The sequence below is a fragment of the Paramormyrops kingsleyae genome, chromosome 3 (genome assembly GCF_048594095.1).
Source record: "Paramormyrops kingsleyae isolate MSU_618 chromosome 3, PKINGS_0.4, whole genome shotgun sequence".
NCBI lineage: Eukaryota > Metazoa > Chordata > Actinopteri > Osteoglossiformes > Mormyridae > Paramormyrops > Paramormyrops kingsleyae.
In genome coordinates this window covers 11,989,069-12,006,809 of record NC_132799.1, presented here as the reverse complement: position 1 = coordinate 12,006,809, position 17,741 = coordinate 11,989,069, and the positions used below count along the sequence as shown (strand labels likewise).

Here is a 17,741-nt window from a genome sequence, read left to right as displayed (position 1 = left end):
AAGCATCAGGCTAGTGCAAGATAAAGAGGGCTTCCAGTATTTCTGCTTAGACTTGTAGAGCAGGGGTGGTAGGAAATGCCTGTCATTTATAATAAGCGTTGGTTTTCGCTTCCATTTTGCCCTCAGAAGATTTCAGTTTCATGTGTGGCTCACTAAAATCTGTCAGCTGTAATTTGAACTAAAACAGGGCAGTCTGCAAGGCACTATGTCTAAAAAAATCACATGGAAACTGAGACCTCTTCTAGTAGAGGACAATGAGATCAGGGCATTAATGTTTTTTTAATGTTCTGGACAGATTTCCCAGAGTTGATACAGAGCAATGCAAAATTCCTACTGCAAGATGCCATATAATTATTTATTCACAATATTTCAATATTTCTGGAAATATTTCAATATGTTTTCACTATATAATAATAATAATAATTATTATTATTATTATTATTATTATTACTGGACTTAATGAATGTTACATTTTAGAAATTTCTGATTCTACATTTATTCTGGAAACTGTTGCATGCAAATTGGCACCCAAATGAAATTAGTATATTTTCATAAGAAATAAAAATGTGCAGCCTGTCACATGGATAGACATGCAAGTCTACCAATAGGAAGTACTTAACTGCGAGACTTATGTGCACATTTTTTATTTTTAAGAATGCTAAAATCATTTTAAACAATGATGTGCGGACCATTGTGAAATGTGCATAGTGCTGGAGTTTTGTGAAATCTACATATTGACATAAATGAAAACACACAAGCGCTGCATTTTTCTCATCATGGGGGGCTACTTTGAGTTGACGAAAGGCATGTACTACCTGCAAAATACATCCACCATAATTTACCCTGGAGATGTGTACTTCATTAAAAAGTGAAATAAGTTTTTAAGGCATACTGCATAAAATGAGCATCTTGTCAAATGGAAAACTAATCTAAGATACCATATCTGAGATACAAGTTTTAGACGTTTGTTATACAGGGACTTCTTGTGAAAGCCAATTAAATATGCTGTCTTTTATTGCTATCACCTTGAACAAGGGCTGTAATTTCAGCATGCAATTACTTAACAATGTAAATATAGATTTTAATTTCAGGCTATAATAATTTTGTGGCTGGATTGAATTCCACTGGGGAAAGGAAAACAATTAATGACTGTGTAATATGACTGATAAGGGGAACAAAAAAAGTAGTTAATATAAAACTCATTGCCTGCAATTAATTGGGCCCTGGATGTAAAGGCTATTAGTCTGTGATGTAACACTTTAGAAGGTACCTGGAAATAGCTGATTTGGTGCTCAAGCCGTCACGTCACATACCTGTTAATTTCCTTAGTTTGTCATATTAGATGTGCATGTCGGTTCAGTTTATTTCTGTTGTACCGTTTGCCTTCATTCCAGATCAGTCTCAGACAGACATTCTTATTTACTTTATGCAGGTTTGTATATAGTTTGAATATGACAAGGATGGGTACAGCAGATTTGCTCCTTTTTATAAAATTGCCGCAGTAGCTACCTTTTCACAATAGCTATGAAAATTTGATACCAACAACTAATAATATAATATATGAAAGGAAATGTAAGCAAGCCGAACAGGTGAAATACCCTATATGGATTAAAGTATTGGGACACACTTCTTAATCATTGAATTCAGGTGTATTATTCGGACCGATTACCACTGGTGTACAAAATCAAGCACCTAGTTGTGCAGTCAGGTTTACAAACATTGTTCCAGGGGTGCTGGCCAACCATGCACTCTGACCCTCAAACTTGCTCTCAACTGTATATGTAACTCATGGAGAGGAAGATGGTATAGGTGAAAAGAACATTTGCACGCAGGGATGAATAAAGTTTCACTAATCAATGCTATTCATTCTGTTTGTGTGGAATGTTTGTCATATCATATGGATTTCCACCTGCAATTCAATAGCAGGCAGTCAGGTATCTTTGAATTGCCTGTAGTGTATGATGGAACTTGTGTGCATGTATGTAATTTATGCTGGATTGGCATCCGGTCCAAGGGGTATCCCTGCATTTGTGCTGTGCAACTTGGGACCCTCACCAGGACTTCTAATATTCCTAATAGTAAGAAAATGAAATCTCTTATGTGAAATTACACCCACCATAATATTTCTACTTTTAGCTGTATTGCGTAATTGACACAAACGTTCGTTTTACCACTGACTGACTGGCAAACTTGACTGACGAATCTTGACTTATGTAGGCATTTATGTTGTAAACTTGGTTTGGTATGGAATCATATTTCCATTATGTTTTGTCATTGGAGAAATCAGCCCTCTCGATCATAAATTTGGTTAACTGAAGTCAGTAAGTGATGCTTATGATAAACCAGCACTGTGGCTTAATGGACAGTATGAATAGTAGGGATGCACCAATTGCATTTTTCATGGCTGATCCTGATTGCCATTTTTTAAGCCTGACCTGCTGACCCTGGCCAATTCTGATTTTCTTAGTTTAACAATAATTAGCAGACTGAACATTTTTTAACACTTCTTTAATGAGCTTAGCTTTCTGCAGGCAAAATATTTTAAATAACCTTTTCAAATAAAAATGGTTCCCCAAGTATTGAATAAAATTAGCCGTTCCAAATGTTTTTGCGGTAGTTCATCTACGGACAAGTTTTTCTTCATGTCTCGCACATAGCAATTTTAACGTCTTTGTCCCACACTGTAAAGAATCTCCGAACAACAGACAGTGTTTTACCTTACCTATCATCCATCCATCCATCCATCCATTTTCCAAACCGCTTATCCTTCTGGGTTGGGGGGGTGGGTCCAGAGCCTATCCCGGAAGCTATGGGCACGAGGCGGGGAACAACCCAGGACGGGGGGGGGGGGCAGCCCATCGCAGTACCTTACCTATCACAGAAACGTAATTTTGTTTGCTTCTGTTTGGTTACTTCAGAATGTGTGGAAGACACTGCAGCTGAGGATGATGTGCTTGTACGTACACACATAGGCAGGCATTCTGCGTGCTTGATATTGAGTTCTAACATTTCAGGTGGTTCATGATTTGGTGTGCTGCCACCTGTTCTACAAAAAGTATCTTTGCAAAGTTTTCATATTAAAGTAGATTGGTCCACATTGGATTTTGCAAAAACAAATAATTTTGACATAATAAAGCCAGTACAGTCGGCCCTTCTGCATTGCGAGGGTTAGGGGAGTGGGCCCCCTGAAATCTGGAAAAAACTCGTAAAATTTTTTGGTAAGCAAAGGAAAGTGAAAATATATGAGAAACGCAAGATACAAAGATCTGCTGTAAATATACTTGCTCTCCTTCAAACCAGCACTCTAGATATATTTTATGTGTTTATGAGTTAAATGTTTTGTGTGTCTTCTGTTGGCCTTTGCATTTAATCTGTAGCTTTCACAAAAGACCCAGAACTCCCCATTTTATCTTGTATGCCAACCCCACGATATATTGAAACCGTGATGGGAAAAGCTGTGTTGCAGAAGAGTCGACTGTAGAACCTTTTCTGAAATTGTCTTCTTCATCAGCCACAGCAGGACAGAGGAAGTCAGACAGGGATTTTAAATAACAGTGCTCTCTGTTGGCAGTCCTGAAAAGGCTCTGCAATTGGAAGGACTGGAGTTTCTCCAGCTATCTGGCTACCTAGCCATTGAGGTCCCTGTAGTTCATGAGCCAGACTAGCAAGGCGTGGTCAGGCTGGCTCCCATAGAGGTACAGTAAGGGCGGAACTGCGACAGTCTGGCAACCATCGGCAGCAGCTCTCATCTCGTCTCGCAGTAGTTTTTTTTCTGGTAGACTCACGCAGTGGCTGTAAAATCCAACAACCTGCTCTCCCTCTGGGTGTTGTAATGGACAGCTTGATATTAACGTTGCTAGGATAAATATCCAGGATGAAGGTACAGTAAAAGCTGGGTAAGAGGGAACCCCAGAATGAAGGGGGGGGGGGGACGCAATGTCCACAGATGAAGCCCTCGTAGTAGGAGCCCTGGCCCAGGAAACTGCACAGCTTGGATGCTGACTGCAGAAAAAGCCAGGACTCCACTGCCTCCACCTTCTCTGGGTCAGTGGTAATGCCCCACTCGCAGACCACATGGCCCAGGTACTTCACCGACCAAGTGCAGGTTGGCATAGCAGATGCCGATGATGACTTCATGTAGGGTTAGCCGTTGCACTGTCAAAGCTGGACACGTGGACCAGCAGGTAGTTCAGGTAGACAGTGCAGTGGTTCTCGGGGATCTCCGCCAGCAGCTTCGCAATCAAACATCGTGGGAGCTTTGCTGAGCCCAAAGAGGAGCACCCTGAAGTGCTATAGGCCTTTTTCCAGGGTGAATGCCATCTTTTCCCTACCAGTATCCACTGCGTATGTCCAGCAAGCTTGGCCACCAAATTAAGCTGGACTTTGTAGAGCTCCCATGGCTGTTACCCATTAAACTTCAGAAGCCTGACCAGCGCTGCCATGGTAGTGGGGATGGGGGAACTTGGCTGTAGGCGAAGTCTCTGGTCTGCCTTTCCACCTTGGGCTCCCTGGGGGTGGTCACTCCATCAAGTCTGCGTATTACTGAGCGATACAGGTCAAACGACCTCCCCAGTATCTCAGCTTGGAGCATTTCTACTTCCCTCTGCAGTCCCTCTGGAGCCTTCATAGGCATGCGCCATGTGGATATCCCCATTGATCCCCCAGTGTGGCACTCCACCAGCAAAGACAGCACGAGGCAGCCAGCAGAACTCCCACATTAAAAGGACGCAGCACAACCAACAAGCAAGAGTACATATTGCTACACAGACACAGGGCTGGATAAATACGTATTATTATTTTAGTAATACATTAACAAACTGTGGGAGACTGTACGGAGAGGCACTCGAAAGATAACAAACATGCACACAAACGTGCAGACGGGAATTTTACGAGTACAAGACATTTTTTACAAAGGAAGGGCAACTAGCATTGTCTGTTAGCCGAGGGGGGAGTGGCGCACATGGGGAAACATGGCAGGGAAACATGGCAGGGAAACATGGACTAGCCCCACGTCACCTGGAACACACACATAGTAACTGCAGTGTTCAGCTGCTGGGAAGTGCCCAGCACTACAGTTAACAGCACAGTCATCTGAATTTTCGCAGTTTTCAGTTTGCACATTGTGGTCAGTCAGATTTCTCGACTTTGTGAAATTCAAACACTACTGTATTTCTGCTTTTTCTACAGAAGACAGGAATTCACAGCACAACCTATAAAGGCATAGCTAAAACTTCACAGATACTTTTGCAGTTAAAATGTCACAACTCAGATCGGTGATGCAATTTATACATCTAAATGCTATGCCATACACATTTCACTGTGTGGTCCTTCTGAGATGTAAATAAATGTCTAATTAAGGAATCTCCCATCTTCATCTCTCAGATCAAAGAATTGTACAGTTTCTTCCTGTTAGTTGCACAAACCAGATTTAGATTGAAATACAATTGCATACTGTCTGTTTCTCTACTAAGTGGCCTGTAATTTAATTGCAAAATAGAAATGCAGGAGTTTTATAATTATATTTTGCAGCTCATAAACAGTCTAATGATATACAATTAAATTCCTGGCTGTTGACTGTCAGACACATTCTTTTACTACTGGAGTCATGGACTACAGACACGATTCATATTTCGATGCTTCAGTCTTGTTTTGGTTACAGCACACACACAGCGGCACACATATTCCAACAAAGAATATGTAAATCATCATGCAACATACAGATTGTTCCAAGTTCAATCAAAATTCCAGTTATTTTACATATATTTTCAGTGTGGGGTGTTAGCTATAGCAGAATTCAACAATTTACCAGCTTCTAAATTATAAGCTATCCATTGTAAAATTAAATTAAAGAAATTTTATTTGATTCCATTTTGATTCAACCGGGACACAATTATGTGCTTAAACAATAAAAGCTCAATAATATAATACAAAGGACTGTACATGCTATGCATGCTACTTTGGAATATATTAGTATAAAATCTTCTCCCTTTAAAAGTGTTATTCTATCTGGCATGATAAGCCTAAGTAGTGTAAGTGGTTGAAAAAAATACTCAATAAGGTAAATGTACATTAAGGAACTGCTGATGCTGAGGTAGAGCATTGTTAAGTTAAGCATTGATTAATCAATCAATTAGCAACAAATCTTGCTTATCTAAATGGCTGGCCATCAAGTGCCCTGAAAATGTTTTTTTCTGCTAAATCAAAATGGAATAAAATGAATTTTCTTGTACTGAAACAGGTCTAGAAAACATAATAAGGGAAAAATAGCATTTAATATAATTTCATTTATTTTTTAATTTAGCAACTCCTCAGTGCTAGTGCAGCCACCTAATACTGCTTTTGAGTGACTAATAAATTATTTATAGTATTTGGCAAAGCTAAGAACCTTTGTTATTCTTATTGAGTAACTCAGCATTTTTGCATCTGTATGCATCGGATGGCAATTGTGGAGTAGCAGCAGTAATACATATCACGGTTTAGAAAATTTAGTGTAATCTCCATTGTTACTGGGAAGATTTTAACAGTTTTATGTTTTAAGTGGGTATCAATCTAAGGGCATTTCTGAACTGTGTGGTAAAATTGGCTTTGTACATTATGTGTGTAAGATGTTCTATAGGTACAGTTATTCCATTGATATTCTAGTGTCTATTCATCTGTTGGAATATTTCATTGTTACATGATGATTTAATTTTGTGATTTTTGTAAACAAAGCTTTTTGATTTCCTTTTGTATATATGATGCAATTTTCTGTTGCCCTCCTTCTTTAAAGAAATAAAATTGCTGGAATAATACTGAATGAAGAAAATTAAAAGTGTTACAATTATGTTTTATGTGCATAAAGTGTATGATCTTTCCTGCAATTACTGAAATAATTGCTGAAGTTTCAGGGTCACCTTTTACTTTCTGAATACTCTCAGGATAGCATTTTTTTAAATTAGACTTTCAAAAAAGATTTTTAAATCACCAGATACTACTTTTAAAATTTTATTTCAAAAGTAAGAAAGGCATTCACAGTGAAGTCTGAATGAATTGTACTTGACATCTTGATAAGGGAAATCTATTTTGTGGTGGAACATGGAGCTTCTGTGAATTTTTCTTTGCTTAACTCTACTTTTTGATGATTATTTGAATAGGGCGTATTATGAAATAATTAGATATCAATAAAACTGTCTACCATTGCGTTATATATGATTTTAGAAAAGCTGCGCAGCATCATCAGAATGAATATATTTCAGATGATCTAAGAATGCATTAATGCCAGAGTGGTTCCCTAGTGGGTGATGATGGAATGTGTATTTAATTATCCACCTATTGTGGCTTAAGGTCCCCCAAGAATGCAACATGAATGGTCTTTGCAAAGTTTACTTTAGCAAAAGTATGTCGTTGCGAGATAAGACCTTACTTGTGCAGTCCAAACACATGCAGTTAACCCAGCTTACATCCCTAAATTGCCCTGTAGGGTATTTGCCCTGCAGTGGACTTTGCCCTGCAGTGGACTTGAATCTCACTCGACCCTTGCCTTCTGCTATGTTCTAGCGTGGAATAGGCTCCGTGGCTTCCTGTGCTCTGAAAAGATCTGATTTCATTTTTAGGCCTGTCATGTATACGCTCTAATGTTACGTATGTCCTAAGAAAAGCTTCGCACTATTTTCTGGTACAGTCTTATCATTCCTTACTTTGATATAAGTATGCATATACATCAAAGCATTTTGTTTTCTTTATATACTGCTTTATCAGAGTGACTTACAGGGACCTCAAAAGACACAGATCTTTTATGACAAGGTCCCTGTTTTTTCTGTCACCACCCTTGTTGCATATGTCGTGTGCATTCGTGCCTTCACTAGTGAATCCAAGTGTCACATGGTTTTGTTGTCAAGCCAGGCTGGCTTTTCAACAGTGATTTACTGCCACCTCTGTGACTGCTGCATCACCGTCAGCAGGTAGATGGTAGAATCTAGCTGTTTTCTAGAGATAGTGTTTTGTTGCTGTGAGTAATCATCTGGCCCCTGTGCTTAGAGAAAAATCAGATAATGAGACCCGTTTGATGCTCATTGGGATGATTACTTTGTTTAGGGTTAAACAGGTCGTGTTGATAGGATTCAGGGCGATTTTGGGAGTCTGACACAGGTCCCCGTTGATATAGGCTGCACCCACAATTTATGTTTTAGTTTTGTTAAGGACTTTTCATAAATTAATTTGAGAAGTGTTTTTGTTTTAACATTCCAATGCTGGCATGCCCACCTCTGTCCATCCTGCCACACAACCGATTTTCTCGTTGTATCTTTTTATTTTCTGTGAAGTGGTGATTCGCTGTGTGGTTCTGCAAACTTACACTCTCAGGGTTGTGGGTTCTGTGTGTTCGGATGTCCTCTCAGTGTATTCTGGGTATCCTTCCAAACTGGTTTAGGTGAACTGGTATCTCTCGGTTGCCAGCGTTAGGTACTTTCTGGGATAGGGTCCAAACTCACCATGTACTTACTTTGAGCATCATTTTTTTTAGATTTTTTTTTTTTTTAAGATTTTTTGGAATTCATTTTTGTGAAACTCTCAAAGTAACAGCAAACCATCTGTGGTTTAATTATTAAAAATACAAAATGAAAAATGAAGACGTTACAATTTTAAAACGAGGATCCCTCTATTTGCTTAGAACTGCACTTATTCCATACAAATGCCATAAACAATATGAAGACATTTCTAATTTTCATACTGTACCGATACATTAATGTGAAATTAAACACTCCAGCAAATCTGTTCTCTGGCTTTGTCCTTGGGAACAACATTAAGAAATCTAAATAGTGAGCGATATAGAAAATTGGACAAAATGAAACTCTGCTAGATGCAGCACTTAAAAAACCCCATTCCTGGAAAAAGCAATAATTAAAATAAATCACCTCCAATACATTCTTTTACAAGTACCTTTGCAACAAAAGGGAAATCCATCCTACTTTCTTCTAACAGCTTATTCTGGTCAAGGTTGTGGCAGCATATAGGGCCCAAGGCTGGGGACACTATAGACCTAATAGCAGTAAATACTTTTCAGCGTAAACCACATAACTATCATCCACTGCTTTAATCTTTCAAACTCTGTTTTTCTAAAGTCCCTGACAGGTACTGTATGCATTAATACCCTCTAATGGTATGACCAGTCAAGTTTATTATTGCTAGCGCGTGTGTGCATGTTTATAAGAACATGTGCCTACAACTGGCAGTTGTTTTGCAGCACATTGGCTTTCTGACCCGTCAGAAATTGTACTTGAATGAGTATAAATAGTAAACAGTTGGTGACAATGTAATACTGACAGTGAATATTACTTAAGTATTAATATGATATTGCATCATATAGCAGTACTGGCATTAATTTGATCATGACTGGCAGCAGCCCCTGTAGTCTGACACACTCATTGAAGCTTATCTAGTTTTCACGGGTTTAAAGTGAGTATTGGTTGAGTTGGTACTCTGTAAGCACCCAGCCAGGCGACGTTTTTGCTCCCTCCCTGTCTGGCAGCAAAAAATGTGGTCTGTGGATCCCTGAGGACCGGACTGGGAAACACTGCTCCAAAAGTTTGCCCATAGAATATGATTTTGTGTGAGCGTGTGCAGGGATGTGCCCAGAGATGGACAGATATCCCATCACCCTGACCAAGACATGCAGCTGGAAGATGGACATACATGTTGATGATTGATCGTCTGGAGAATAGTAAGATATTAAAACATTAAATGCTAGGAATGACTGAAAAATAAGAGCTAATGCTGCTGAAAGCGAAAAAGTCAGTCATATAGGAACGTCTGTGATCAAAGTTAATTATGAAATCTTAAAAAGTTAGGAAATGTTACACTAATTGACTTCTTTCTGGACTGCATTTTAAAGTAATGGCTTAAGAAAAAGAGCCTGGTTTATGGTTCATGGGAGCACATTCTACTCTCTGTGTCTGATGGACAGTCTCATCTATGGTGGACTACATTCAGGAGGGGATATTAATAACCCACTCATTAGGAGACGATGGCTCTAGAGAGATGTTGCCTGGGCAAGTAATACTGAGGGAAGTTGAGGAGAGTGTCAGTTTCATTTTGAGTGTGGTAATTTCTTCTAAACCAGCTGTTAGTGAGGACACGGGTGCCAGCAGATTGCCCTTGAACCCCTGAGGGCAGACTTCAAGCGGGAGCATGAGGAGTTCTGCTTGAAAACGGGGAGAACAATAAGCGAGAATTAATGCCACAGGCATCACTTGAATAGCGGTGTCTGGGGCCACATAGACCCGTGCGTGCGGAACAGATGTGGGGGGAGTGGGAATGGGGTGACTGGGTGTAAGGAGTGTCTGACAGTGAGTTATAGTAAGGCCGGGGCTGCCTCAGAGCCGCCGGAGGACAGAGCAAACTCCTGACTGATGAAGGCCAGATTTTCTGGAGAAACTTTTTTTTAACTGAGATTATATGGGTAAAGGCCCGTATGGCTTTAGTTGCAGCTAGCTGTAATTGCACCCTTGATGAATCTAATCGAATTACAGTAGCTGTTATAATGGGTAAAACATAATTTGCAAACTATGATTGTGGATTTCAATTCCTGTTTAATAACAAGAAAAATAAACTCACATTTTGGAATTTTATAGGGTTAATCAAGTCATGGATTTGGGCTGGAGTCTGGCAAAAATCCTTCCTTTTGGTTGGCGCCGTAAGTCTGTGCTACTGTAGATCAGCGTGTGCCTCCATTATTGTCTTTTATGTGATACATCATGTTAAGTGTTTTTTGGTCCATCTGAGCTCAGAATTCATCATGCTTGGCTGAATGCATTGCACAATTCAAATGACACAACAAAACACATTATTTGGGGAGTTTGCATTCGAACTAGAATTGTTTTGACCAAAATAACCGTTTGTTATACTCCTGAAAATGTGAATGGCTGGAAGTATGTTCCTTTCATCTGGAACATTTTTTAACAGTTCAGAATATGGTTACTAATGCATTTCTTGCCCATTAGTTAATTATTCATGGCTACAAATGAGCAAACAATGCTTTGCAAAAAAATTTTGAATATGTCAGAAATATTTGCAAACATCAGGTCTACTTTTCAACATAATAATTATTCCTAACATACTTTGGTTTAGACCAATTAGACAGTCAAGAACACTTGTCAGCTAACACATTTAATCTTACCCTGAAAGTGTTTTGACAAAAATGTTATGTAAAATTTCAGATATCTATTTAGACCAAAATCAACATATGGATCCAAGGTTTGGTTATGCTGTTTTAAATGGAAACCTCTTGATTGAAACGTTGATGTGACATTTTCATCAGCTGGAATTTATGTAACATTTTTAACTGTTATATTTAGCTTAAGGAATGATGTTTCATCATTAGGCACTTCTGAACCATATGCTGTTACAAGTTGAAAAGCTTCTCATCTTATGTATGACTTTGCCGTTTTAGCAGCTGATCCATAGAAAGGGTCAATGATTTCTGCTTAATTACGAGCCGACATACAAAGGACCTGTTAATGGAAAACAAGGGGGTGTGATTTCTGTCTCAAAAGAGAGCTGTATGTGTTATTATTTCTCAGTGTTGGAGGGGTAATCAAATTTAGATTAATATTTATCCCCTGACCATTGGTATGCAAAGAATGAGAGATGTGTGCACAAACAATTATTATAGACACATTTCCCAAATATGGCTTTTAAGGTATTATTTATGTGTTTGTTTGTTGCTTTTTGTGCGCAAAGAGATTTCCGGAAATGATCCCCCCCCCCGTTTCTGTTTTATTTTGCATGTCTGTATCGCTCAAGGCAGAATAGGTCCAGATTACAGCTTCCACCACTCTGTCTTTGATTCGTAGGCTGGAATTGCAGTCAGCACAAACCTACCACATCTGTCTGGTTCTTTTAATGTGGTTACAGTACACATTAAACACCAGTTGTGTCTTGTAGCTCAGATACTGCGAGAAAGAAAACAGTAAAACATTTACTTGATTTGGTTATACAGTTTTAAATATTACCCCGCTGCCTGCGACACCTCCACTAGCCGTGGCGTCTTTCCGGCCTGCTCGCCCTCCTGCCCGTGACGTCTTCCCTGCCTGCCCTGCTGCCGTACCACTGTTTGTCCAGCCATCTGAAGCAGCACCAGCAATTGCCTGCCATCACCTGCCTGCCCCCTGCTTTGAGATTTAAATGTTAAAATTGGGACAGTGTGAATTGGGACTTTGCCATCTTGCTCATTTGGCTTCCTCTGCCAGCCCCTGGAGGATGGGCTCCCCCTTTGAGTCTGGTTCCTTCTGAGGTTTCATCCTTCTAGAGAGTTTTTCCTTGCCACTGTCACCTCTGGCTTGCTCACTGGGGGCTTTGGGCAGGGATGCTGTAAAGTGCTTTGAGACAATGTGATGTTGTGAAAATGTGCTATACAAATAAAATTTAATTGAATTGAATTGAATTGAATTTGAGATGGTTCAGGCTGTGGTTCTGCTCGGTAGCCACCATTGCAGAGAGAGTTTCTGTGCTATACAGGATCTTTAGCAAAGGAAGTATCTTTGGTATTCAGTTGTTAAATTCGCATTTTGTTTTACTGCATTGTAGGCCGGGAGACATATTGGTGCACTGGGTTGCGATGGTTTAAATCCTGCCTGTGCACTGTCTATGAGGCAGGACTATGTTTCCCCTGTGTTTTGTGAATTCCATCCCACAGCCCAAAAACAAGAATCCGGTCCATGGTGTTCCTGGAAGATGGATGGATGTAATTCTGACTGATGCATAAAGACCACTATTTTTTCAATCATTTTTATTGATTATTTGTTGATTCCCCAGCAAATCTTCCTGTTAGCAAAGACCGAAGAGGAAATATTTGCTCACTTGGGTCTTGAGTACATTGAACCCTGGGAGAGAAATGCCTAACTAGTAAGGAAGGTTTATTTAATTTCATTCATATTTCTCTAACTGCCACAATACACTGCTGATTTCTTTAAAAAGAACATAAAAGCCAAATGAAATTCATTATTACAGTAACAATATATATCATACTGAGACATACTATTACAATGTACAGTATCCTTCGCTGTTTACTTCCTTATGGAGACTGAAAGAGTCTTTTAGGAATCCTGGGGCTGAATAACCATAGCTAACAGAATCTGAAGCTAACCAAAGAAACAGTCATTGTGACATAACTCTGTATTGATACCTTGATTTCATCACAGTTTGGCCCTTGTTTAATCACACATCATTCAATTTCCGGTTTAATGGGCTGCATGCAGCTTTCTCACGTGTGAGAAGAAAGTAAAATCTTCCATATTTCACAATCTAATAATTAACGACAATTCAAAATGGGGTTTATTGGCCGAGTATGCTAACACACAGGGAATTGTCAGTGGTTGCAAATGGCTCTCCAGTGTACTTATATGACAGCTCAACATGCACACGCAAGATACATACACGACACAAGACAATGGTCACATACTGTCTAGATTGCATTATTGATACTTGATAATATTATTAATTCCTAAAAAAGCAAGTCTGATTTGATTCTGTGATTTATAAACCATATGATATGCCCTATTTGTTAAAAAGCTACAGTACTTCCTTTAGGTGCAGTCCATTCTGCTATGCCTGTTTAAAATAATAGTGTGTCTCTATTTTTCAGGCACATCGTTTCCTGCCAAAGGCAGAGACCCGGCTTTCATATCTCTGCACATGCTGGCCTGCTTGTATCACATGATGCTTGAAGAAGAGCATGATGGATCACCTGGATCACAGTCTTCTTATGAATTGGTCTATTAAAAGATTATTAAATAGAGCAGGTCAAGCGCTCTGAGAACTCCCTGAAACCTCTTTGCTTGTCTCCTCTTGCTCTAGGATCAGCTTTAAAAGCAATGCATGTGCCAGCATTTATATTCAGACCCAGGAGTGAAGCTTTCAGCTTATAATTACTATCGCATGCCCAACTCTGCAAGTTCACAACTTGGGTGTTTGAAGAATTTTTCTTCATATAGTAATTGCTTTATCCCACATGGGTTCGTAAGTAGGTCTATGGTGTTATTTATTGAATAGTGGTGCAAGCAATAACTGACAGTATGTTTTCCAGCTCATCGAGCAGGAACAATTAGTTTCAAACAAGATTTGCACATTTGATCATGGTATATCAATAAAATCTAAATGCAATTCAAATTTTTTGGATGCATTTACTGTTTTAGACAGAGTGGTCAGATTAGGTTCAGTTGATCGAAACTGCATTTAAGTTTCATCCAAGCTGTTGCAACCCTTTAGCAAAAATTAAAGCTCCTTGAATCTGTGCCACGCATAGCTTATAAATACTGACACCAACTTGCATTGAGTGTCTCTGGCTATTTGCCAGAATCGACCCTAATAATTAAGGAAAATGAATTAGTCATCTATGGGGAGACACTCAATGGAAGAATTAAGCTACTGTCAATTCTAATGGATCCTATTCCAGTCCTCTGCTCTCCCAGTCCACCTACCCATGTCCTGGAAATATCAAGGCTGTTTTCTAGCTCCATTCATTTGTCAGTATGAATATTAAGAATGGGGATGTAGAGAAGCAGTTGTATGGAGACTGATTCCCTTGAAGGCAGCAATGTCATTTGCCATGAAAAATTATGGCTGAGCCATCAACAAAGGCCCTTGTGGTATAGAACGTCCATTAACAGAAACCCCGTGTCTACAAAGAGACCCAGGAGTGTAAAATGACATCGCAATTACTGGATTGTAAAATGTGAATGCCCTTTAACAAGCCAGTTCTTACCCTAGCCTCCTTCTGTGTCTATCTGTCTGTTTGAGTTTGACTACACTTGTTTTGCATCATATGTTTTTAGATAAGTACTTGAAAGAAATAAAATATAAAAAAAAAATGTATTACCAAAGCAGTGTTCAAGAAACAAGGGAATGGTCTCAAAATAGTCCTCAAAATAGTCACCATTCCTCTTGCTAACAACTTCACAGACAAGAGGCTTTCAGTTAACAGGTTTCGGCAGGAAATCATCTGATGTATCTTCCAGTTCGTCTGAGGTAATTCCCAATCAGCAGTAATCCTGATGGGGTGCCATGCCTTTGTAGTATGCAACAATGGCCAAGATGGTTGAGATTCACCAAATCTGTCACCAGCAATACAACCCTAGACCATGACACTGCCTGCTTCATGCTTGACAGTTACATGCATACATGTACCCTCTTTGAGTTTTATATGCACAGTAAAGTATAAGAATAATAATATGTATATGTAAGAGTAGCATAGATAATTGTTTTCAAACAGATGTACTTCGACTTGCACTATGGCAATTTGTGATTCTAATTTATGACATCAGAATGAAATTTTTTTAATGTGTCAGATCCAGTTACCCTGTTTAACCTATAAAGCAGGGGCAAGGGGGCAAAAGAACTGCAGCCCCTGCGTTCTAGGGGGCTGATTTTGAGTTTTTATCTTTTTTGTAACAAAATACATAAATCAAATGTCCACTTCAAACCATTTACAGTATATAACAATTTTGGTTAAAGTATTTCATAATAATATATCTTACATTTGGCTGACTGATCCATTGCTGCAATACCCTCCCTCCCCCTGATCGGCAAATTTGACTGACAGCACTCCTGCCCCACCCTGATCGGTAAGTTTTACAGCTGCCCCCCTGTGCTTTGATTAGCACATTATTGATATTCCATCATTTTCATTTCCCCCTCGTTTCTTTCCTGCCTCCAAAAATAGCACAAATGGCCCAATTAGGGGGCCCCTACCCCTCTCAGTCTAGGGCCCCCAGAGTTAGTCCGCCCCACTGTAAAATCACTAATATGCCTTGTATATTAAGCACTAACGATATCTACAGTAACAACTAAATACTTCATCACAGCATTTGTTCATCACAAGAGAAAAAAGTTATGAAGATGCATTAGGATCGGGACTGAGAGTTTAATTCTGCTTACGTAAACTTTTATGTCTTTCATTGTCAGAAGAGTGATATATCCAGCCTGTTGTACCAGTAATGATGTGTGTGTCTAGGCCAGTGGCATGCCATGGAAGCAGGTGACAGAATAAGGGCAATGCCCACCTTTCACACATCACAGCCCCGATGAAGTGAAATTAATACTTTGGGATCCAGTCAATGTGGAACAGAGGAATAAAAGCCTCTCAATCCGCACAGATCAGACACGTTGAGCCCAAAGCTGTTCTTTATGTGTCATACACGCACCTCCCTTCATTCACTCTTCAAAGACCCGTCACAAGATCTCCAGAATGCTACAGAGAAAGGGACCAAATGCAGAAGTTCAGTCCCAATTATGTGCAGTGTAGCAAGTATTTTACAGATACAGCAGACTCCAAGGCACTGGCAAACTGCCCGAGCCCAACTCTGCCCAAGGCCTCGCAAGCAAAGCACTTCACCACCAGGGAAAGAGAAATGGCATGCAGGAGGAACTGTTGTCGCTGTTCTGATGCTTTTTTCCCGTTCCATCCACATGTTCCAGTCCAAAAGCAGAAAAGTTGGGCTCATATCAAATACAGTGAATCACCACTGCACACTGGCACCCTGCAGCAGCCCCTGTAAGATGCCGCCCTGGGTGACTGCCCATGTCACCCATACCTAAATCCGCCAGTGCTACTGCACAGTGACTTTCATTAAATAAATGGCTGTTCCTTTAAAAGCTTTAAGTATTGGGGAAACTCTGTATGTTGGTCCTGAAGTGCAAAACACCACACATTGAGAAAAATCTTTTTTCTCTTTTGTATGTCTGTCTGTTTCCTTATGTGTGTTTGTGTGTCATTGTGCTTTATTTTTGATTCCACACAAATGAAATGACAACGGCAAGAAAGTGAATGATTTAATTGTTCATTAAAAAAAAAAAAAATCTTACATGATTTTGCATTTCCTTAATGCATTTTTAGAAAGTCTGCCATGATGAAATTTGTTAAAACTCATTAAAAATAATTTGGTGCTTAAGTAATTTTCAAAATCATCAAAGAAATCAACCCAATAACCCCAACCTCATTTGATTCAAAATTATTTTGAAGTTTGTTATTAAGCTGTAGAGCTCTGCTGAATAAAATAAATATTTCCTAGTATTAACTTAACCTGTCTGTATGTCTGTCTGTTTTTTATCGTTCCACTGCATGATAATACAAAATGATTTCTACATTATTCTAATTATTTTTGCATACTTTATTTTTCCTGTGTAGAAGTAATAAGCTATTAATGTAAGAATGCATGTTAAATGTGTTATTATTTCTGAGTTGTAATAGCTCAAGGTACTAATTTACTTGTTCCATTTCATTCCTTTCTGCTTAATCATTAATATGATTGCAAATATATGTACATAATATGGGTTTACAAAAAGTATACAAATTTAATAGGAGACAGTCTTATGAATTCAGGTCATTTTTCCTGAATGGCTATAATGATACAGTCTAAGTGGCAGTGTGGTGTTTGTCTGATTAATGAGTCAGTGTGATTTGTCTTTAAACACCCAAAGGCTTGCAAATTAAAAAGAGGTTCTACCTCTTGAAGGCATAGCAAGCATCCAGTCTAGCATTAATGAGAAAGAGTCAACAGACAGTTGCATGAACAACACAGGCATTTTAACGTGAAAGTGATAGACATATCATGTGCCTAGTGGAAGTCTTCAAATGGTTCATTTTGCTTCATCATGGCGCTGTGCTTTATGCTTACTGTACCTTAATGGTCCATTAGGATACTGTTTCCAAAGTAATTCTGGGTTACCCCATTTCTTTAATTTGTCAGTCTCTGCTTAGAAGTTCAGAG

The 17,741-nt window shown here is 39.2% G+C and overlaps 1 protein-coding gene across 1 annotated transcript in view; it reads left to right on the top strand.

Moving 5' to 3' along the window:
* dntt (deoxynucleotidyltransferase, terminal) overlaps nucleotides 1-15,365 on the top strand; it is a 91,138-nt gene extending 75,773 nt beyond the window's left edge. The window contains exons 11-12 of the mRNA XM_072709612.1: nucleotides 12,790-12,879; nucleotides 13,619-15,365. Of these exons, the coding sequence (XP_072565713.1) occupies nucleotides 12,790-12,876 (87 nt within the window). The 3' untranslated portion in view covers nucleotides 12,877-12,879; nucleotides 13,619-15,365. The remainder of the gene's footprint in view (nucleotides 1-12,789; nucleotides 12,880-13,618) is intronic.
* The last annotated feature ends 2,376 nt before the right edge of the window (nucleotides 15,366-17,741 follow it).